General features: G+C 47.7%; 1 protein-coding gene across 1 annotated transcript in view; it reads right to left on the reverse strand.

Annotated features, from left to right (window-relative positions):
- The window catches only part of LOC125452334 (dynein axonemal heavy chain 6-like), a 920,763-nt gene that overhangs the window by 824,286 nt on the left and 73,825 nt on the right, over positions 1-22,652 (reverse strand). The window contains exon 5 of the mRNA XM_059645527.1: positions 438-565. Coding sequence (XP_059501510.1) covers positions 438-565 — 128 coding nt within the window. The remainder of the gene's footprint in view (positions 1-437; positions 566-22,652) is intronic.

Below are 22,652 nucleotides of genomic sequence, written 5' to 3' on the forward strand. Positions count from 1 at the left end.
GAAGACAGCCTAGATCAGTTAGGGGTATATTCATTAGAGTTGAGATATGAGGTGAAATCTCATGTAAATTTTAACTGGACTAGACAGGCAAATGAAGGAAGGATAATCTCAATGGCCAATTAGTCCAGGACCATGGCTGAAGGTTTAAGAGTATTGGTAGACCATTTAGGACTAAGATCCAGAGAAATTTCTTCACCCAGAAAATGGTGAACTTATTGAATTTTCTCCCACAAAAAGTGGTTTAGGTCAAAACATAGAATGCTTTTAAGGAGGGGTTAGACATAATTCTTTGGGCCAAAGGGATCAAAGGATATGGGGAGAAAGCAGAAACAGGAGGCTGAATTGGAGGATCAGCCATGAGCGAGTTTAATGAATGGCAGAGCTGTGTCTTGTTTCTATGTTTCACGTTCCATGGGATGTACTTGAAGTTTTCTTACCATAATGTTTTGATATGCAGGCTTCTTTAATTTTGATCGATGGCTTGGTAATTCTGTACGCCAGCCAAGTGCATTCCGTAACTTCAAGATGTGATGCAGGGCGCCATCATCATAATCATCCTCTAGTGCTGATAGAAAGAGTACAGCATCAGGATCATATATCAAACTAAAGTGATCCAGAGAAAAGTAACACAGTAACTATACAAACACCGTTATTCTCTGAGGTCTCTCTGATGAAGGGTCTTGGCCCGAAACGTCAGCTTTTGTGTTCCTGAGATGCTGCTTGGCCTGCTGTGTTCATCCAGCTCCACACATTGTTATCATATTTCAGGCCTAGACCCTTCTTCAGAAATGGAGGAGGGGAAGGGGGTTCTAAAATAAATAGGGAGAGGGGGGAGGCGGATCGAAGATGGATAAGGGAGAAGATAGGTGGAGAGGAGACAGACAGGTCAAAGAGGTGGGGATGGAGCCAAGTAAAGGTGAGAGATAATGGGAACTGCAGATGCTGGAGAATTCCAAGATAATAAAATGTGAGGCTGGATGAACAAAGCAGGCCAAGCAGCATCTCAGGAGCACAAAAGCTGATGTTTCGGGCCTAGACCCTTCATCAGAGAGGGGGATGGGGTGAGGGTTCTGGAATAAATAGGGAGAGAGGAGGAGGCGGACAGAAGATGGAGAGAAAAGAAGATAGGTGGAGAGAGTATAGGTGGGGAGGTAGGGAGGGGATAGGTCAGTCCAGGGAAGACGGACAGGTCAAGGAGGTGGGATGAGGTTAGTAGGTAGATGGGGGTGCGGCTTTTGGTGGGAGGAAGGGATGGGTGAGAGGAAGAACTGGTTAGGGAGGCAGAGACAGGTTGGACTGGTTTTGGGATGCAGTGGGTGGAGGGGAAGAGCTGGGCTGGTTGTGTGGTGCAGTGGGGGGAGGGGACGAACTGGGCTGGTTGTGTGGTGCAGTGGGGGGAGGGGACGAACTGGGCTGGTTTAGAGATGCAGTAGGGGAAGGGGAGATTTTGAAACTGGTGAAGTCCACATTGATACCATTAGGCTGCAGGGTTCCCAGGCGGAATATGAGTTGCTGTTCCTGCAACCTTCGGGTGGCATCATTGTGGCACTGCAGGTGGCCCATGATGGACATGTCATCTAAAGAATGGGAGGGGGAGTGGAAATGGTTTGCGACTGGGAGGTGCAGTTGTTTGTTGCGAACTGAGCGGAGGTGTTCTGCAAAGCGGTCTCCAAGCCTCCGCTTGGTTTCCCCAATGTAGAGGAAGCCACACCAGGTACAGTGGATGCAGTATACCACATTGGCAGATGTGCAGGTGAACCTCTGCTTAATGTGGAATGTCATCTTGGGGCCTGGGATAGGAGTGAGGGAGGAGGTGTGGAGGCAAGTGTAGCATTTCCTGCGGTTGCAGGGGAAGGTGCCGGGTGTGGTGGGGTTGGAGGGCAGTGTGGAGCGAACAAGGGAGTCACGGAGAGAGTGGTCTCTCCAGAAAGCAGACAGGGGTGGGGATGGAAAAATGTCTTGGGTGGTGGGGTCGGATTGTAAATGGTGGAAGTGTCGGAGGATGATGCGTTGTATCCGGACGTTGGTAGGGTGGTAGCCGACGGAACCCCACCCACGGCCGACGACCTCATCGCTCCGCCCACAACCTCCACAGCCAGCAACCCCAGAGGAGACAGCCATACTGAACCCTGCCGCATCTTCACCATCCCCCCAGACCTTCCACTGACTGAGGACGAACGGTGAGTCCTTAGTAAGGGGCTCACCTTTGTCCCCCTATAACCACACATCAACGAATACCAGTCACGCTTGGACATAGAGCAGTTTTTCCGCCGTCTTCGCCTCCATGCCTACTTCTTCAACCGGGAACCTAACCCTCCCTCCACTGACCCCTTCACCCGCTTCCAATACAAGTCCTCCTCCTGGACACCACCCCCAGGCCTCCTACCCTCCCTCAACCTCTTCATCTCCAACTGCCGTCGAGACATTAACCGCCTCAACCTCTCCATCCCTCTCACCCACTCCAACCTCTCCCCCGCAGAACGGGCAGCCCTCCGCTCCCTCCTCTCCAACCCCAACCTCACCATCAAACCCGCAGACAAGGGTGGCGCAGTGGTAGTATGGCGCACTGATCTCTACATCGCCGAGGCCAGACGCCAACTCTCCGACACCACCTCCTACCGCCCCCTCGATCATGACCCCACACCCGAGCACCAAACCATCATCTCCAACACCATTCATGACCTCATCACCTCAGGGGACCTCCCACCCACAGCCTCCAACCTCATTATTCCCCAACCCCGCACGGCCCGTTTCTATCTCCTTCCCAAAATCCACAAACCTGCCTGCCCTGGTCAACCCATCGTCTCAGCCTGCTCCTGCCCCACCGAACTCATCTCCACCTATCTGGACTCCATTTTCTCCCCTTTGGTCCAGGAACTCCCCACCTATGTACGTGACACCACCCACGCCCTCCACCTCCTCCAGGACTTCCAATTCCCTGGCCCCCAACACCTCATCTTCACCATGGATGTCCAGTCCCCATACACTTGCATTCCGCATGCAGATGGCCTCAAGGCCCTCCGCTTCTTCCTGTCCCGCAGGCCCGACCAGTCCCCCTCCACCGACACCCTCATCTGCCTAGCTGAACTCGTCCTCACCCTCAACAACTTCTCTTTTGACTCCTCCCACTTCCTACAGACTAAGGGGGTGGCCATGGGCACCCGCATGGGCCCCAGGTATGCCTGCCTCTTTGTAGGTTACGTGGAACAGTCCCTCTTCCGCACCTACGCAGGCCCCAAACCCCACCTCTTCCTCCGGTACATTGATGACTGTATCGGCGCCACCTCTTGCTCCCCAGAGGAGCTCGAACAGTTCATCCACTTCACCAACACCTTCCACCCCAACCTTCAGTTCACCTGGGCCATCTCCAGCACATCCCTCACCTTCCTGGACCTCTCAGTCTCCATCTCAGGCAACCAGCTTGTAACTGATGTCCATTTCAAGCCCACCGACTCCCACAGCTACCTAGAATACACCTCCTCCCACCCACCCTCCTGCATAAATTCCATCCCCTATTCCCAATTCCTCCGCCTCCGCCGCATCTGCTCCCACGATAAGACATTCCAAACCCGCACATCCCAGATGTCCAAGTTCTTCAAGGACCGCAACTTCCCCCCCCCCCACAGTGATCGAGAACGCCCTTGACCGCGTCTCCCGTATTTCCCGCAACACATCCCTCACACCCCGCCCCCGCCACAACCGCCCAAAGAGGATCCCCCTCGTTCTCACACACCATCCTACCAACCTCCGGATACAACGCATCATCCTCCGACACTTCCGCCATTTACAATCCGACCCCACCACCCAAGACATTTTTCCATCCCCGCCCCTGTCTGCTTTCTGGAGAGACCACTCTCTCCGTGACTCCCTTATTCGCTCCACACTGCCCTCCAACCCCACCACATCCGGCACCTTCCCCTGCAACCGCAGGAAATGCTACACTTGCCCCACACCTCCTCCCTCACTCCTATCCCAGGCCCCAAGATGACATTCCACATTAAGCAGAGGTTCACCTGCACATCTGCCAATGTGGTATACTGCATCCACTGTACCCGGTGTGGCTTCCTTTACATTGGGGAAACCAAGCGGAGGCTTGGAGACCGCTTTGCAGAACACCTCCGCTCAGTTCGCAACAAACAACTGCACCTCCCAGTCGCAAACCATTTCCACTCCCCCTCCCATTCTTTAGATGACATGTCCATCATGGGCCTCCTGAACTGCCACAATGATGCCACCCGAAGGTTGCAGGAACAGCTACTCATATTCCGCCTGGGAACCCTGCAGCCTAATGGTATCAATGTGGACTTCACCAGTTTCAAAATCTCCCCTTCCCCTACTGCATCCCTAAACCAGCCCAGTTCGTCCCCTCCCCCCACTGCACCACACTACCAGCCCAGCTCTTCCCCTCCACCCACTGCATCCCAAAACCAGTCCAACCTGTCTCTGCCTCCCTAACCGGTTCTTCCTCTCACCCATCCCTTCCTCCCACCCCAAGCCGCACTCCCATCTACCTACTAACCTCATCTCACCTCCTTGACCTGTCCATCTTCCCTGGACTGACCTATCCCCTCCCTGCCTCCCCACCTATACTCTCTCCACCTATCTTCTTTTCTCTCCATCTTCGGTCCGCCTCCCCCTCTCTCCCTATTTATTCCAGTTCCCTCTCCCCATCCCCCTCTCTGATGAAGGGTCTAGGCTCGAAACGTCAGCTTTTGTGCTCCTGAGATGCTGCTTGGCCTGCTGTGTTCATCCAGCCTCACATTTTATTATCCAGTAAAGGTGAGTATAGGTGGAGAGTTAGGGAGGGTATAGGTCAGTCCAGGGAGGACGGACAGTTCAAGGGGGCGGGTTGAGGTTAATAGGTATGAAATGGGAGCGTGGCTTGAGGTGGGAGGAGGGGGTAGGAGGGAGTAAGGCCAGGTTAGGGAAGCGGGCACAAGCTGGGCTGGTTTTGGAATGCGGTCGGGGGAGGGGAGATTTTGAATCTTGTGATGCTTGTGATGGTATCAATGCGGACTTCACAAGCTTCAAAATTTACTGGCTCCATCCCCGATTCTTTGACTTGTCTGTCTCCTCTCCACCTATCTTCTCCTCTATCCCTCTTCTATCTGCCACCCCCTCTCTCCCTATTTATTTCAGAACACCCCCTTCCCCTCCCCCTTTTCTGAAGAAGGGTCTAGGTCTGAAACGTCAGCTTTCCTGCTCCTCTGAAGCTGCTTGGCCTGCTGTGTTCATCCAGCTCTACACTTTGTTATCTTAGTTATAATCCATTGTCCTTTCCCCAAAACATTGCATTTTTCTCCTTCAGCTATGAATCTGCTGCACCAACTGTTCAGGTAGTGCATTCCAGATGTAAACAGCTAACAGTTGATAAACCTGATCTTAGGGAAGAATGCCTCTGAAAGAGAGGGAAGAAGAAAGGAATATATCACAGAGTTGCGCAATTTTGATTTTTGTTTTATTCATTAATACAATATGGCATTGTTGGATAGAGCAACATCTGTTCTCACAGCATACAACATAACAGCATAGTTTAATACATATTACAAGCAGCAAACCAAAAATGTTGACGACTTATTGAGCTGACAGTACAAGTAACAGAAAAGGCACAACTATAATGGATGAAAGTTATTGTGGATATATAGGAATGTAAGTACAGGCTAAATTTCAATCAACCAGCCATGATCTTATTCATAGAAACCCTTTAGTGCGGAAACAGGCCACACAAACCCACACAGACGCATTCCCCCACCCTCTCCATGTAACCCTGCATTTCCTATGGCTCTTCCACCCCGCCTGCATATCCCTGGATGCCATGGAGCAAATTAACATGGCCAATACATCTAGCCTGCACATCTTTGGTCTGTGTGAAGAAACCAGAGCGCCCAGAGGAAACACATGCAGACACAGAGGGATTTGTGCAAACTTCAAAAAGCTAGCCCCAAGACTGGAATCAACAGGCCAAGTGGCCTACTCTTGTATCAGAGCTAATGGGAACTGCAGGTGCTGGAGAATCCGAGATAACAAAGTGTGAAGCCGGATGAACACAGCAGGCCAAGCAGCATCTTAGGAGCACAAAAGCTGACGTTTCAGGCCTAGATCCTTCATCAGAAAAGGGGGATGGGGAGAAAGCGTTTTGAAATAAATAGAGAGAGGGGGAGGCAGATAGAAGATGGATAAAGGCGAAGATAGGGTGAGAGGAGGCAGACAGGTCAAAGAGGCGGGGTTAGAGCCAGTGAAGGAGAGTGTAGGTGGGAAGTTAGGGAGGGGATAGGTCAGTCCAGGGAGGATGGACAGGTCAAGGAGGCGGGATGAGGTTAGTGGAGAGGGATGGGGGTGGAGCTTGAGGTGAAAGGTGTGGTTAGGGAGGCGGGGACTAGCTGGGCTGGTTTTGGGATGTGGTTGGGGGAGGGGAGATTTTGAAGCTTGTGAAGTCCGCATTGATACCCTTGGGCTGCAGGGTTCCCAAGCAAAATATGAGATACTGTTCCTGCATCTTTCGGTGGCGTCATTGTGGCACTGCAGGAGGCCCAAGATGGACATGTCGTCCGAGGATTCGGTGTGTGGTGGGGGGGGGTGGAAATTGAAATGGTTTGAGATTGGGCGGTGTTGTTGTTTGTTGCGAACCACGACTGGGAGGTGTACTTGTTTGTTGCGATCTGCCTCAGAAAATAGGGAGGTGGGTGGGGTACTAAAATCCCCATTAACAACTATTTACCTTCCCAGCCTTCTTCTTCAAGCTTTAGCAACTCCTTTGTCTGTCCAAATGTCTTTCTCTCTCTTTGGGCTCTATTCTATCATATACTCCCTACCCCACCCACCTCCCTATTTTCTGCAAATAAACTGATGTTTTCCCAGCCACCATCAGTTCTGAGGAGGGGACATCGGGCCCGAAACGTTAACTCTGTTATCTTCTCCACAGATTCTGCCAGACCTGCTGAGCTTTTCCAGAAACTTTGTTTTTGTTCCTGATTTACATCATCCACAGTTCTTTTGGTTTTTATTTCATATTTTATGAGATCCACCTGGCTGGCATCATTCCAATCATTACAGTTCTTGTCTGTACTTTTGATTCATTCTTGGGGTGTTGGCATTGATGGCGGCCTGGCATTTATTGCCCATCCCTAACTGCCCTTGTGGTGGTGAAATACCTTTTTGAAGTGCTGCAGTCATTGCAGTGTAGGTACACACATGGTGCTAGACAGAAGGCAGCCCCCAGATTTTGACAGAGCGACAGTGAAGGAATTCTGAATCAAGGTAGCGTAGCTTGGAGATGATCTTGCAAGTGATGGTGCTGCTATGCATCAGCGGTCCTTGTCTTTCCAGACGGTACAGAATACAAATTTGGAATGTGCAGTGTATCTTGGAGGTGGTGCACACTGCTGCTATGCAACTATATTTGATGGGTTGAAAGCTCAAAGTGGTGGATGGATGCTGATCAAACTGGCTGCTTTGTTCTGGATGGTGTCAAGCGACATGAGTGTCTTTATAGTTTCAGCGATCCACGTAAGTATTTTATCTCAGTCTTGACTTTATCTTTGAAATGATCAAGAGGTGAGTTACTCACCACAATATTCTCAGCCTCTGATCTACTCTTGTAGTCAGTATTTTTATGGCTGATACAGTTAAGGCCCTAGTCAATGATATAATTTTGATGGTGGTAATGCCCATTAAACGCCAAGGGTAAGTGATTAGATTCCCTTTTGTTGAAGATGATCTGACGATGTTACTTGCTATTTATCACCTCAAGCATGAATGTTGCCAAGGTCTTGTTACATTTGCCCAAGAAATGCTTCAGTATCTGAGGAATTACAAATGATACTGAACGGTGTATGATCATCATTCTTATTCTGACATTATGTCTGCAGTCTAGAGGGATGCTGGTGCTAATCAGTACGAGGTTTCCTTGCCCACATTTGACCTGACGTTGTAAGATTTCTTAGGATCCAGAATCAATGTTGTGGGCACCTAGAACAATTCCTTTTCAAAACTATACACCAGCAATGGATCAGGACATGCCCAGGGATGGTGATGGTGATATCTAGGACATTGTCTATAAGATTTGACCCCACAGGTATGGCTATGTCATGCTACTGACCAAATCAGGATGAACCTCATCCAACAACTGTCCTCATTCAACAGCCTAAATGTTTCTGGATTTGATTCTGCATCCCCGCCCCCAACCCCCACAAAAACAATCTGATCAGCTTCCTTGCTGGAAGCATTGGAATTTTATCTGTACCTGTGCTTTTGTTATCCAAAATTCAAGGATTGTGGGTCTAGTGGGAGTTACAACTATGACTATGAGCAAAAATGGAAACTGCAGGAAATTAACACAGAAAGTTTTATACCTAGAAATAGAGACCAGTCAGTTTCCTGACATCACAGGTTTTGTCTTCAATTGGATTTTTTTAAAAATCTGTGCTGCTGAATCACAGATCAAATAGATATGTTGCCACAATACTTCATCTCCATGCCAACCAAGAAACATATTCAGAAATTCTTCAAAGGGCATCTTCACTTTGGAAGGTGTCTGGGAATATCCTTTTACTGAAGCATTGCTTCCTCATCTCAACCCTAAATGGTCTGTCCTGAATCCTGCAACATCCCAACTGTAGACTTTACAACCAGCCTCCTCGCAGCTTTTCTGTCTAGCCCTGTCAAAATTTTATATATTTCAATCAGTCAACCTCTCATTTTTCTAAACTCTGGCAAATACAGGCCTAGTCGTTCATAGGACAGTCCTGCCATCTCCAGTAAGAGACTGGTGAATTTCCACTATTCTCTGTCAGATCAGCCATGAACACCTTGTTGGCAGGGCTGACAAGAATGAACTGAATGGCCTATCTCTGCTCCTGTGTCTTATAGTCTCTCCTCAACTTCTAACCTCTCCTCTGGTATTCAGCTCCTAACCCTCTCCTCTGACACTCGGCCCCTCACGTCTCTGGCATTCAACTTCTAACCACAACCCTACCCCAGCAGTCACTCCCTCACTTCTCCTCTGGCATTCAGTCTCTCACCTGTCCTCTGGCAGAGACCTTCGCCTTCCCTCCAGCAGTCTACTCCAAAATTCAGGTAATCGTGTCTCTTCCTTTGCTATCAAGCTGTTAACCTCTCCTACGGCATTCAACCAAGATCTCTCAATCAAGAACCAAATGTTCTTGGAACATTTTGGATCAAGGTTATGTTTAGCTCTACAACTGGTACTGGCAATTGATGGTACAACTAATGACTGCTTTTACTGTTATTTGATTGAGTCAAATATTTTTCAGTATCATTTGGATATGACACAAGCGGATATATCTTCCAAATTTCTGGGTAAATGTTACAGGGGTATTGAAACAGCTTGGCTAGGGGAGCAGTTAGTCCTGGTGTCTTCAACACAACAACAAGACAGCAATCAGAGCCCCAGATAACAAGGTGTAGAGCTGGATGAACACAGCAGGCCAAGCAGCATCTTAGGAGCAAGAAAGCATCTGCAGTTCCTATTATCTCTGAAACAATTTTAATCCCACTGTGAAGCCTCTTCCAGGGATGCCTAACCTGAAGAAGTTACCCTCCTCCCTCCAGACAAACCTCAGGGGGTCCCTGTCCCACTGCAAACCGTTGTTGATCCGCCTCCCCCTCTCTCCTTATTTATTTCAGAACCCTCTTCGTCTCCCTCATTTCTGATGAAGGGTCTAGGCCCGAAATGTCAGCTTTCCTGCTCCTAAGATGCTGCGTAGCCTGCTGTATTCATCCAGCTCCACACGTCGTTATCTTGCAATCAGAGCCCACCTCCTTTGCAGTGTATGCAGCAATTCATCACCATGTGGAGTGAACCCCATAGGCAGAATACTGATAATAATAGGAGCTTCAGAAAAAGGCCATGCACAATCATCCTCCAAGACTGTTTGACTGGAGGTCCTTACAAGTATTGCAGCCTGGTCTTATGCCACCAGCATGCTGGGGTCCCCCATGATGAAGATAGTTTTTTTTCATGTAGCCTACTGTCCCTGCCAGTGGTCTGACTATTTTCCATTGTTCCTGGCAGTACATGGTGGGACTGCCACACATTAACCTGATCATTTAATCACATGTCCTTTTAGCCTCTGATGCTTAGCATGTACATAGCCCTATGTTGTAGTTCACCAATTTGGATGTCTCTTTCTAAGATTCTGATGATCTTCCCTTACAATCAGCCTTACATCCACTCAGTAATGAAACACCACACAAGGTACAAAAGCTGAAGGAAAAAGGGCAAGAGCAGTTGGAGATAAATTGATAGAATACGTGGCATTACTTCAACTTACCTATGAGAATGCAAAGAAATAAGTTACCAATACTACACTTGAATGTATGCTGTTCCAGTGACACCTGTTTTCACCTCTAACCATCCAGAAATTTTTAATTTACTCACTGGTTTATAATATGGCACAGAAGAATACCACAGACAAATGGGAAATCAAATAAGCAAAAGATTTGTCCGTCAAAAATGTTCTTTCTCTTCCAGTAAGCAGCAAGCTTGCTGCACTGCAGGGAAATCTTAAATGGCCATGAAATAGCTGAAGTGTGGTGAATGTTTAATTGATTTCAGGGTTCCATCTGGTCTGGCAACAGGGGAAACGTCTGTCATTTATCATTTTGTCTTTAGACAAAGGCAAAGCATCTGAAAGCAGCATTTTTAGATAACTGATTGAATTACTAAAAAAATCAAACATTCACAAGTAAATGTCAGCCAACTCTTTGTCAGTTAGGCATCTTAAGAAGTTACATTGTGAGGCTGGATGAACACAGCAAGCCAAGCAGCATCTCAGGAGCACAAAAGCTGATGTTTCGGGCCTAGACCCTTCATCAGAGAGGGGGATGGGGAGAGGGAACTGGAATAAATAGGGAGAGAGGGGGAGGCGGACCGAAGATAGAGAGAAAAGAAGATAGGTGGAGAGAGTATAGGTGGGGAGGTAGGGAGGGGATAGGTCAGTCCAGGGAAGACGGACAGGTCAAGGAGGTGGGTTGAGGTCAGTAGGTAGATGGGGGTGCGGCTTGGGGTGGGAGGAAGGGATGGGTGAGAGGAAGAACCGGTTAGGGAGGCAGAGACAGGTTGGACTGGTTTTGGGATGCAGTGGGTGGGGGGGAAGAGCTGGGCTGGTTGTGTGGTGCAGTGGGGGGAGGGGACGAACTGGGCTGGTTTAGGGATGCAGTAGGGGATGGGGAGATTTTGAAACTGGTGAAGTCCACATTGATACCATATGGCTGCAGGGTTCCCAGGCGGAATATGAGTTGCTGTTCCTGCAACCTTCGGGTGGCATCATTGTGGCAGTGCAGGAGGCCCATGATGGACATGTCAGCTAGAGAATGGGAGGGGGAGTGGAAATGGTTTGCGACTGGGAGGTGCAGTTGTTTGTTGCGAACTGAGCGGAGGTGTTCTGCAAAGCGGTCCCCAAGCCTCCGCTTGGTTTCCCCAATGTAGAGGCAGCCCCACCGGGTACAGTGGATGCAGTATACCACACTGGCAGATGTGCAGGTGAACCTCTGCTTAATGTGGAATGTCATCTTGGGGCCTGGGATAGGGGTGAGGGAGGAGGTGTGGGGGAAAGTGTAGCATTTCCTGCGGTTGCAGGGGAAGGTGCCGGATGTGGTGGGGTTGGAGGGCAGTGTGGAGCGAGCAAGGGAGTCACGGAGAGAGTGGTCTCTCCGGAAAGCAGACAGGGGTGGGGATGGAAAAATGTCTTGGGTGGTGGGATCGGATTGTAAATGGCGGAAATGTCGGAGGACGATGCGTTGTATCCGGAGGTTGGTGGGGTGGTGTGTGAGAACGAGGGGGATCCTCTTAGGGCGGTTGTGGTGGGGGTGGGGTGCGAGGGATGTGTTGCGGGAAATACGGGAGACGCGGTCAAGGGAGTTCTCGATCACTGTGGGGGGTAAGTTGCGGTCCTTAAAGAACTTGGACATCTGGGATGTGCGGGAGTGGAATGTCTTATCGTGGGAGCAGATGCGGAGGAGGCGGAGGAATTGGGAATAGGGAATGGAATTTTTGCAGGAGGGTGGGTGGGAGGAGGTGTATTCTAGGTAGCGGTGGGACTCCCACCGACTCCCACAGCTACCTAGAATACACCTCCTCCCACCCACCCTCCTGCAAAAATTCCATCCCCTATTCCCAATTCCTCCGCCTCCGCCGCATCTGCTCCCACGATAAGACATTCCACTCCCGCACATCCCAGATGTCCAAGTTCTTTAAGGACCGCAACTTTCCCCCCACAGTGATCGAGAACGCCCTTGACCGTGTCTCCTGTATTTCCCGCAACACATCCCTCATATCCCGCCCCCGCCACAACCGCCCTAAGAGGATCCCCCTCGTTCTCACACACCACCCCACCAACCTCCGGATACAACGCATCATCCTCCGACACTTCCGCCATTTACAATCCGACCCCACCACCCAAGACATTTTTCCATCCCCACTCCTGTCTGCTTTCCGGAGAGACCACTCTCTCCGTGACTCCCTTGTTCGCTCCACACTGCCCTCCAACCCCACCACATCCGGCACCTTTCCCTGCAACCGCAGGAAATGCTACACTTGCCCCCACACCTCCTCCCTCACCCCTATCCCAGGCCCCAAGATGACATTCCACATTAAGCAGAGGTTCACCTGCACATCTGCCAATGTGGTATACTGCATCAACTGTACCTGGTGCGGCTGCCTCTACATTGGGGAAACCAAGCGGAGGCTTGGGGACCGCTTTGCAGAACACCTCCGCTCAGTTCGCAACAAACAACTGCACCTCCCAGTCGCAAACCATTTCCACTCCCCCTCCCATTCTCTAGATGACATGTCCATCATGGGCCTCCTGAACTGCCACAATGATGCCACCCGAAGGTTGAAGGAACAGCAACTCATATTCCGCCTGGGAACCCTGCAGCCATATGGTATCAATGTGGACTTCACCAGTTTCAAAATCTCCCCTTCCCCTACTGCATCCCTAAACCAGCCCAGGTCGTCCCCTCCCCCCACTGCACCACACTACCAGCCCAGCTCTTCCCCCCCACCCACTGCATCCCAAAACCAGTCCAACCTGTCTCTGCCTCCCTAACTGGTTCTTCCTCTCACCCATCCCTTCCTCCCACCCCAAGCCACACCCCCATCTACCTACTAACCTCATCCCACCTCCTTGACCTGTCCGTCTTCCCTGGACTGACCTATCCCCTCCCTGCCTCCCCACCTATACTCTCTCCACCTATCTTCTTTTCTCTCCATCTTCGGTCCGCCTCCCCCTCTCTCCCTATTTATTCCAGTTCCCTCTCCCCATCCCCCTCTCTGATGAAGGGTCTAGGCCCGAAACGTCAGCTTTTGTGCTCCTGAGACGCTGCTTGGCCTGCTGTGTTCATCCAGCCTCACAGTTTATTATCTTGGAATTCTCCAGCATCTGCAGTTCCCATTATCTCTTATCTAAGTAGTTACATTATTTCATTTCCTGACATTGTTGACCTCCCCTCACTAAAATATTTTTCTCAAACACTTGCAGATTCTTCCTTACAGCACATTGTGCTCAGTTCATATAATTCCCAATTTCTCGGTAGTCCACCCAATACAGAGACTAACGCACATCATAAATCTCATGTTGTTTCTCATAAGATCTTGCTATGCACCACCTTTCTCACCTAAACTAAGGGTCTTTCGCAAAGTAGCTCATTGAATTCAAAATTCCAAGAACAATGGAAAGCAAGCTTTGTGTTTCCCTGTATGAGTTTTAAAGATGCGTCTTTTTGTTTTTGTGCTTTTTAAAATGTTAGACTGAAATGAATAGAGCTGTTTTGAAACCTGGGATTTCTAAGAGTGGCCGTATGTTTTGAAGGTAAGGAATTTGGTAACTATTGCGAACTCTCTATAGCTGTGGATTCCAGAGTGCAAAAGATCTGGTTATTTACAAATGAAGCAGATCTGTTTGTGGACTGGAGACTAGTTATTAATGAAAAACGTCCTCAAACTGCCGACGTCAAAATGTTTGGTTGTCATGTACCTGGACAACTCACACTGTTGGCAGGACAGAGCAACACTAGTTTGACCAGAAAGGAAAGCCGCAGTCTGCAACAACCAAAAGATTCTCAGTCAGTTCCCCGTAGTAAGCCACTTTCAAGATTGCAGCAGTCTAGAGTTCCTGTGCCTGCTCCAACCACTTTTCTTTTCTCTTTTCCTGGATTAATTTAAATGTTATACTTACTTATATTACCATTGAAAGCTGTGACTAATCTTAGTGAGGAAACAAGTGGCTCAGCGCTCATCTTGTGGAGGCAGTGAGTGGGTCCAGCGCGAAATTTATGGTGGCAATGAGAGGGCCCAGTGTGGAGCTCATGGTGGCAGTGACTGGGGCCAGTGTGGACCTCATGGTGGAAGTGAGTGGGCACAGCGAGGAGCTCATGGTGGCAGTGACTGGGGCCAGTGTGGAGCTCATGGTGGAAGTGAGTGGGCACAGCGAGGAGCTTATGGTAAAGTGAGTGGGCCCAGCATGGAGCCCATGGTGGATGTGAGTGGGCCCAGCGAGGAGCTCATGGTGGAAGTGAGTGGGCCCAGCGAGGAGCTCATGGTGGAAGTCAGTGGGCCCAGTGTGGAGCTCATGATGGAAGTGAGTGGGCCCAGCGAGGAGCTCATGGTGGCAGTGACTGGGGCCAGTGTGGAGCTCATGGTGGAAGTGAGTGGGCACAGCGAGGAGCTCATGGTGGCAGTGACTGGGGCCAGTGTGGAGCTCATGGTGGAAGTGAGTGGGCACAGCGAGGAGCTCATGGTGGCAGTGACTGGGGCCAGTGTGGAGCTCATGGTGGAAGTGAGTGGGCACAGCGAGGAGCTTATGGTAAAGTGAGTGGGCCCAGCATGGAGCCCATGGTGGATGTGAGTGGGCCCAGCGAGGAGCTCATGGTGGAAGTGAGTGGGCCCAGCGAGGAGCTCATGGTGGAAGTCAGTGGGCCCAGTGTGGAGCTCATGATGGAAGTGAGTGGGCCCAGCGAGGAGCTTATGGTGGAAGTGAGTGGGCCCAGTGTGGAGCTCACAGTGGAAGTGAGTGGGCCCAGTGTGGAGCTCATGCTGGAAGTGAGTGGGCCCAGTGTGGAGCTCAGGGTGGCAGTGACTGGGGCCAGCGTGGAGCTCACAGTGGAAGTGAGTGGGCCCAGTGTGGAGCTCACGGTGGAAGTGCGTGGGCCCAGCATGAAGCTCATGGTGGAAGTGAGTGGGCCCAGTGTGGAGCTCATGGTGGCTGTGAGTGGGGCCAGTGTGGAGCTCATGGTGGAAGTGAGTGGGCCCAGTGTGGAGTTCATGGTGGAAGGGAGTGGGCCCAGTGAGGAGCTCATGGTGGAAGTGAGTGGGCCCAGCATGGAGCTCATGGTGGAAGTGAGTGGGCCCAGTGTGGAGCTCAGGGTGGCAGTGACTGGGGCCAGCATGGAGCTCATGGTGGACGTGAGCGGGCCCAGTGTGGAGCTCAGGGTGGCAGTGACTGGGGCCAGCATGGAGCTCATGGTGGACGTGAGCAGGCCCAGTGTAGAGCTCATGGTGGAAGTGAGTGGGCCCAGTGTGGAGTTCATGGTGGAAGTGAGTGGGCCCAGTGTGGAGCTCATGGTGGAAGTGAGTAGGCCCAGCAAGGAGTTTATGGTGGAAGTGAGTGGGCCCAGTGTGGAGCTCATGGTGGTAGTGAGTGGGCCCAGCGAGGAGCTCATGGTGGAAGTGAGTGGGCCCAGTGTGGAGCTCATGGTGGAAGTGAGTGGGCCCAGCGAGGAGCTCATGGTGGCGGTGAGTGGGCCCAGCGAGGAGATCATGGTGGCAGTGATTGGGCACAGTATGCAGCTCATGATGATAGTGAGTGGGCCCCTACTTACTTTCTCCGGGCAAGCATGGGACCTGGCTCTAGAATCATTGGCTATAACTTTGGCGCAGATAATATTGGTGAGGTCGACTCAGCAGCGAAAGATGGTGCCTGAGAAGCGGCGACTTCATCACTGGCTGGGTCTGGTGCTGGTGGCAGCAAAGCAGTGGCCAGAGGGCATCACGGTAGCATCGATGACGTGAGCCTAGCAACAAGAGTTGCAATTCAGATGCTGGTGAGTCCAGCACAGGCAGTTGCAAGACAGTGGTGGATAAGAACCAACCCAGTGGTGAAAGATAGCATCTGAAGAATGATTACTTCAATGTTGGTTGGGTCCAATGTAGACAGCAGCAAAGCAACAGAGGAATGATGGTGGTGCAGGCACTATTGGCGATGACTTTGCTCAGGACTGATGCATTCTCTTTAAGCTATAACTTTCTATTTTTTTTCTTGTTCTTAAAACTATTCAAAATGGCGCTGATTGTAGCTATAGTAGTAAAGCTTTTCACTGTACTTTACTGTTTTTCTCACTGTGAAGCACACAACAATAAAATTATTTATTGACTTTATACCTGAAGAAACTGACATTATCTTTCTTTCAAAAGAAACTGTTAGTGGAATTGGACAAGTCAGAGATCTTTCACAAGTGAAACAGCGACCCCATGCAAACCAGTAGCACTCAAAAAAAGGTCAAGGAGAAACCTTCAGATCAGCAAGAAACAATCCAACAGATACTGGGGATAAAGACTACAGAACTGTTTTCCCTCCATCCGTGTACTTTATTCTCCCCTCTTTATGTTTGTATGTCAATGTGTGTGAAAAGAGGGCTTTATCGGTGGTTTAGAGTCTTAACTTACTGAAGTAATTTCCTTTTATTTTATTGTTTGCTAAAATCTAATTACCACAATAAATAATGACTCGACAAATCTTCTGGAATTTTTTGAGACTGTGACCAGTAGAGTGGACTAGAGTGAAGCAGTAGATGTAGTGTATCTGGCTTTTGAGCAGGTACCACATAAGAGATTAATAAGCAAAATTAAAGCTCTTAGTATCAGAGGTAATACATTGACATGGATAGAGAACTAGTTAGCAGACAGGAAGCAGCGCATTGGAATAAATGGATCCCTTTCAGAGTGGCAGGCAGTGATAAGTGGGGTAATGTAGGGACACCAGAAGTTCACAACAAACATTAATGAATTGGACGAAGTAATTGAATGCAATATTTCAAAATTTGCAGATGACACTGAGCTGGGTGGCAGTATGTGCTGTGAGGAGGATGTTAAAAGGCTGCAGGGTGACTTGGACAGACTGGCTGAGTGAGAAAATATTTGGCAAATGCAATCTAATGTGGAGAAATGTGAGGTTATCCACTTTTGTCACAAAAATAGGAAGGCAGATTATTATTATCTGAATGGTGGCAGTTCAGAAAAAGGTAAGATGCAATGAGACCTGGATGTGACAGTGGAACCATTGCTGAAGGTTGGCAGCATGCAATGAGGAAAGCTAATGGCATGCAGGCCTTCATAGCAAGAGGATTAGAGTATCAGAGTGAGGATTTCTTGCTGCAGTTATACAGGGCCTTGATGAAGCTACACCTTGAGAATTGTGTGCAGTTTTGGTTTCTGAGTCTGAGGAAGGACATTCTTGCTATTGAGGGAGTCCAGTGAAGTTTCACCAGGCTGATTCTCAGGATGGCAGAACTCAGATATGCAGAAAGACTGGATTGACTGGACTTGTACTCGCTGGAATTTAGAAGTATGAGAGGAGACGTTATAGGAACATAAAAAGTCCTAATGGAACTGAACAGGCTAGATTCGGGAAGAATATTCCCACTGTTGGGGAAGTCCAGAACAAGGGATCACAGTCTAAAAATAAGGGATAAGCCATTCACGACTGAGATGAGGAAGAAGAAATAATAGTGTGGAGCTGGAGGAGCACAGCAAGCCAGGCAGCATCAGAGGAGCAGGAAAGTTGACATTTCAGGTCGGGGCCTGTCTTCAAACATTCTTCTTCCATTTCTGAAGAAGGGTCCCAACCCGAAAAATCAACTTTCCTGCTCCTCTGATGCTGCCTGGCCTGCTGTGCTCCTCCATCTCCACACTGTGTTATGTCCGACTCCAGAATCAGCAGTTCTTACTATTTCTGAGATGAGGAAAAATTTTTTCACTCAGACTTGTGAACCTGAGGAATTCTCTCCCACAATAAGCTGATGGGGCCAGTTAATTAGATATATTCAGGAGGGAAGTAGACGTGGCCCTTGTGGCTAAAGGGATCGAGGGGTACGGACAGAAAGTGGGAGTGGGATATTGAGATTGCAGATCAGCCATGATCATATTGGGCATGGTGCAGATTCAAAGGGCCAAATTGCCTACTCTTGCACCTATTTTCTATGTTTCTCTGTTTCTATTACATGTAGAAACCTGGTCCATGCTCTCTTTCAACCTTGGTCTGAAACTCAGGTAGTTTAGGAATTTTGCATATTTCTCTCAAATATTTTAACTCTTGTGATGACTCCAGAAAGAGTGGGGTTTGATTTCCAATGTGCCACCTCAGAGAATTGTAACAGTGTTGAATAGATGAATTTAGGAATTATAACATTCTATCCCCCTCTAATCAATGACAGGAGTACAACTTGGTAAAGCAGTACATGGGGATCCCTTAAATCATCCTGAAAATGTACTTCATACTGAATTGATAGCATGGCATGATCTGCAGCTATCACACTGTGAACTCCTAGAACATAAATTTGAGACTTGTATCACATAGTACTAAAGTACTGAAGAATTTAATGAACTTTTACTGCAGCTCCTGGTATTTACATTCACAGCCTATACTTGCAGGTGATTGGATGCCTGAGCTCTAGCTCAGCAATCTGGATGTATTATAGCACTCTTCTTTCAGCATGTCATACTTAGATGGAGAAAAGCTTTATGTCATTATTTTATATTCCATGATATGTCGATGACATCAACAGCATGTCCTTTAAGGCACATCGCATATCTTCTGAATGATGTAACACACCTACAGCCCAAAAAGATATCTGCAAAGCTATCTCTCCACATCTGCTGAATTAGAAAAAGCAACATTTCGGAGTTTCTCAATATCGTCCTGGAATGCGGTAAGCGATGATTTTATGCATACTGCATGTGCAGCCTCCAGTAACTGTCCGGTATCTCAGATTTACTGAGTGGGTAATGGAAAATTCTAGTCTTACAGCTTTGGTACAGACAACATAGAATTATATTAACACAGAACAAACAAAGAGTAAAACAAAATTCCTATGGTTTATACAGCTCAAAATACAAGCAACGAGAAAACTGTATGACACTGGAACATCTAATTTTCACCTGTCAGGTTCTGGGGTAATGACAGAAATGTGGAGAATGAAAGCTTTGATGCAGTCATATATAAAGTTTACGTCACTGGGGAAGAAATCTGGATCACATTGAGTGAAACAACATTTTTGCAGCCGAGGACTAAATACATGCTGCTAGTATGGGAAATAAAATTTGGAACATGGCAGAATAATAAGAGTCTGTAAAAGTACATCAATCAAGCAATGAGACATTAAGCATGGTGTGACAGTGAGGGGAAACAGGACAAGAGTCAAAAGCCATTAGACCAGCTCAACACAGTCAGATATAGTATACACAGTCAAGTATAGGTAAACATGTCAAGTATAATTGGATTAGGGTAAGTGCACATGAGACAGATAAGATAGATAATGAATGAGATAGTGAGGTCACTTTAGATAATGAGATCACTTTAAGGTTGAAAAAACCATTGTGGCGGAAATAGCAGTAGACACCTAATTATAATAAAATAAATTAGAGATAAGTCTGAAGCAGAAGAAAACCATTGTGGCAAGATAAGAAGTGAATAGTCATTATATTATGAATTAAGTAGAAGAGGAAAAAACCATAATGGTGGGAATGGAAAGATAAGACAAGCTGACACCATTGGGTCGAGATAAGATAACTCGGACTGACTCGGTTGGGCATGCTGATAAGCTTAGCCAGAGGATGATAACAAAATGGTATAAGAAGTGTAAGCCAGAGGGGCTCAGGGGCATTCTAGGAAAATGCTTCTGGATTGTCACGGCTTTTATTTGCAAATAAAGGATCATCTTCTTGAGGAACTCTCCGCGTCTCCAAGTGATTTTCTACCACACTAGTCACAGCCTTATCTTCTTTCATTTATTAATTCTCATGTGATATAAGATGTGTGCTCTATTTCAATTTTAATACAGCTTATTTTTGAATTGGAGGATTGAATTTTAAATTAGTGACACAAGGGCTCTTCTGCATCTTTGAACTGGTCTAATGATTAACTTGCAATTATTTCTGTAGTCATGGTGATTTCTTTTAGAAACAACTTGACATACAGGTAGCTTTCTGAACTAATTTTTTTTACACTTATTTGGAGAGTTTACAACAGACCAAGGTAAACAATCGTACAGAGATAGTAGAACTGTATATGCTGGAGAATCTGAGATAATAAGTTGTAGAGCTGGATGAACACAGCAGGCCAAGCAGCATCAGAGGAGCAGGAAGGGTGACGTTTTGGGCCTAGACTATCTTAAACAATTGTGCACCTGGGTTTCTGTTAGAAATTTTTGGATTTGGGTCTTTTAAAGCATGAAAATAAAGACATTTTTTGTTTCAGCTTTGGATAATTCTGTAGACATCCTTGGATGAAGATGCATGTATCAAGTTGTGCTTCTGAGAGAGAGGATAGTCAAAGTAGATTACTTTAAAATGAGGAGTTTACTAAAAGTCCCAGACGAGAAGTGTTCAATCACAGATGTATGAAATCTCCAAGAAGGATTTCCAGACTGGGAGTTGAAGTCAGAGTTAAATTACATTATTTGAGGTGTCAGAGAATTTTTTTTCTCTGGTGTGAATATGTTTTTGAGATCTGAAAAGGAGTGTTTCAGGATTAATGAGATTATATGTTACTGTCTGTTTCAAAGTCTAAACTTGTGCAAATAGTTTAGAACATAGAACATTACAGCACAGTACAGGCCCTTCGGCCCTCGATGTTGTGCCGACCTGTCATACCAATCTCAAGCCCATCTAACCTACACTATTCCATGTACGTCCATATGCTTATCCAATGACGACTTAAATGTACCTGAAGTTGGCGAATCTACTACCGTTGCAGGCAAAGTGTTCCATTCCCTTACTACTCTCTGAGTAAAGAAACTACCTCTGACATCTGTCCTATATCTTTCACCCATCAATTTAAAGCTATGCCCCCTCGTGCTCGCTGTCACCATCCTAGGAAAAAGGCTCTCCCTATCCAACCTACCTAACCCTCTGATTATTTTATATGTTTCAATTAAGTCACCTCTCAACCTTCTTCTCTCTAATGAAAACAGCCTCAAGTCCCTCAGCCTTTCCTCATAAGACCTTCTCTCCATACCAGGCAACATCCTAGTAAATCTCCTCTGCACCCTTTCCAAAGCTTCCACACCCTTCTTATAATGCAGTGACCAGAACTGTACACAATACTCCAAGTGCAGCCGCACCAGAGTTTTGTACACCTTCACCATAACCTCTTGGTTCCGGAACTCAATCCCTCTATTAATAAAAGCTAAAACACTATATGCCTTCTTAACAGCCCTGTCAACCTGGGTGGCAACTTTCAAGCAACTGTGTACATGGACACCGAGATCTCTCTGCTCATCCACACTACCAAGAATCTTACCATTAGCCCAGTACTTTGCCTTCTGGTTATTCCTACCAAAGTGCATCACCTCACACTTGTCTGCATTAAACTCCATTTGCCACCTCTCAGCCCAGCTCTGCAGCTTATCTATGTCTCTCTGCAACCTACAGCATTCTTTCTCACTGTCCACAACTCCACCAACCTTAGTGTCGCCTCCAAATTTACTAACCCATCCTTCTACGTCCTCATCCAGGTCTTTATAAAAATGACAAACAGCAGTGGACCCAACACTGACCCTTGTGGTACACCACTAGTAACTGGTCTCCAGGGTGAACATTTCCCATCAACTACCACCCTCTGTCTTCTTTCAGCAAGCCAATTTCCGATCCAAACTGCTATATCTCCCATAATTCCATTCCTCCACATTTTGTACAAAAGCCTATTGTGGGGGACCTTATCGAACGTCTTGCTGAAATCCATATACACCACATCAACCGGTTTACTCTCATCTACCTGTTTGGTCACCTTCTCAAAGAACTCAATAAGGTTTGTGAGGCACAACCTTCCCTTCACAAAACCATGCTGACTATCCATAATCAATTTATTCTTTTCTAGATGGTTGTAAATCCTATCCCTTATAACCTTTTCCAACACTTTACCAACAACTGAGGTAAGGCTCACTGGTCTATAATTACTAGGGTTGTCTCTACTCCCCTTCTTGAACAGGGGAACCACATTTGCTATCCTCTAGTCATCTGGCACTATTCCTGTGGACAATGACGAGTTAAAGATCAATGCCAAAGGCTCGGCAATCTACTCCCTGGCTTCCCAGAGGACCCGAGGATAAATCCCATCCGGCCCAGGGGACTTATCTATCTTCACCCTCTGAAGGATTTCTAATACCTCTTCCTTGTGAACCTCAATCCCACCTAGTCTAGTAGCCTGTATCTCAGTATTCTCCTCTAAAACATTGTCGTTTTGTAGAGTGAATACTGTTGAAAAATATTCATTTAGCACTTCCCCTATCTCATCTGACTCCACACACAACTTACCACTACTATCCTTGATTGGGCCTAATCTTACTTTCGTCATTCTTTTATTCCTTAAGTACCTATAGAAGGCCTTAGGGTTTACCCTGATCCTATCTGCCAACAA

This window comes from Stegostoma tigrinum, chromosome 4 (genome assembly GCF_030684315.1).
Source record: "Stegostoma tigrinum isolate sSteTig4 chromosome 4, sSteTig4.hap1, whole genome shotgun sequence".
NCBI classification, from domain to species: domain Eukaryota; kingdom Metazoa; phylum Chordata; class Chondrichthyes; order Orectolobiformes; family Stegostomatidae; genus Stegostoma; species Stegostoma tigrinum.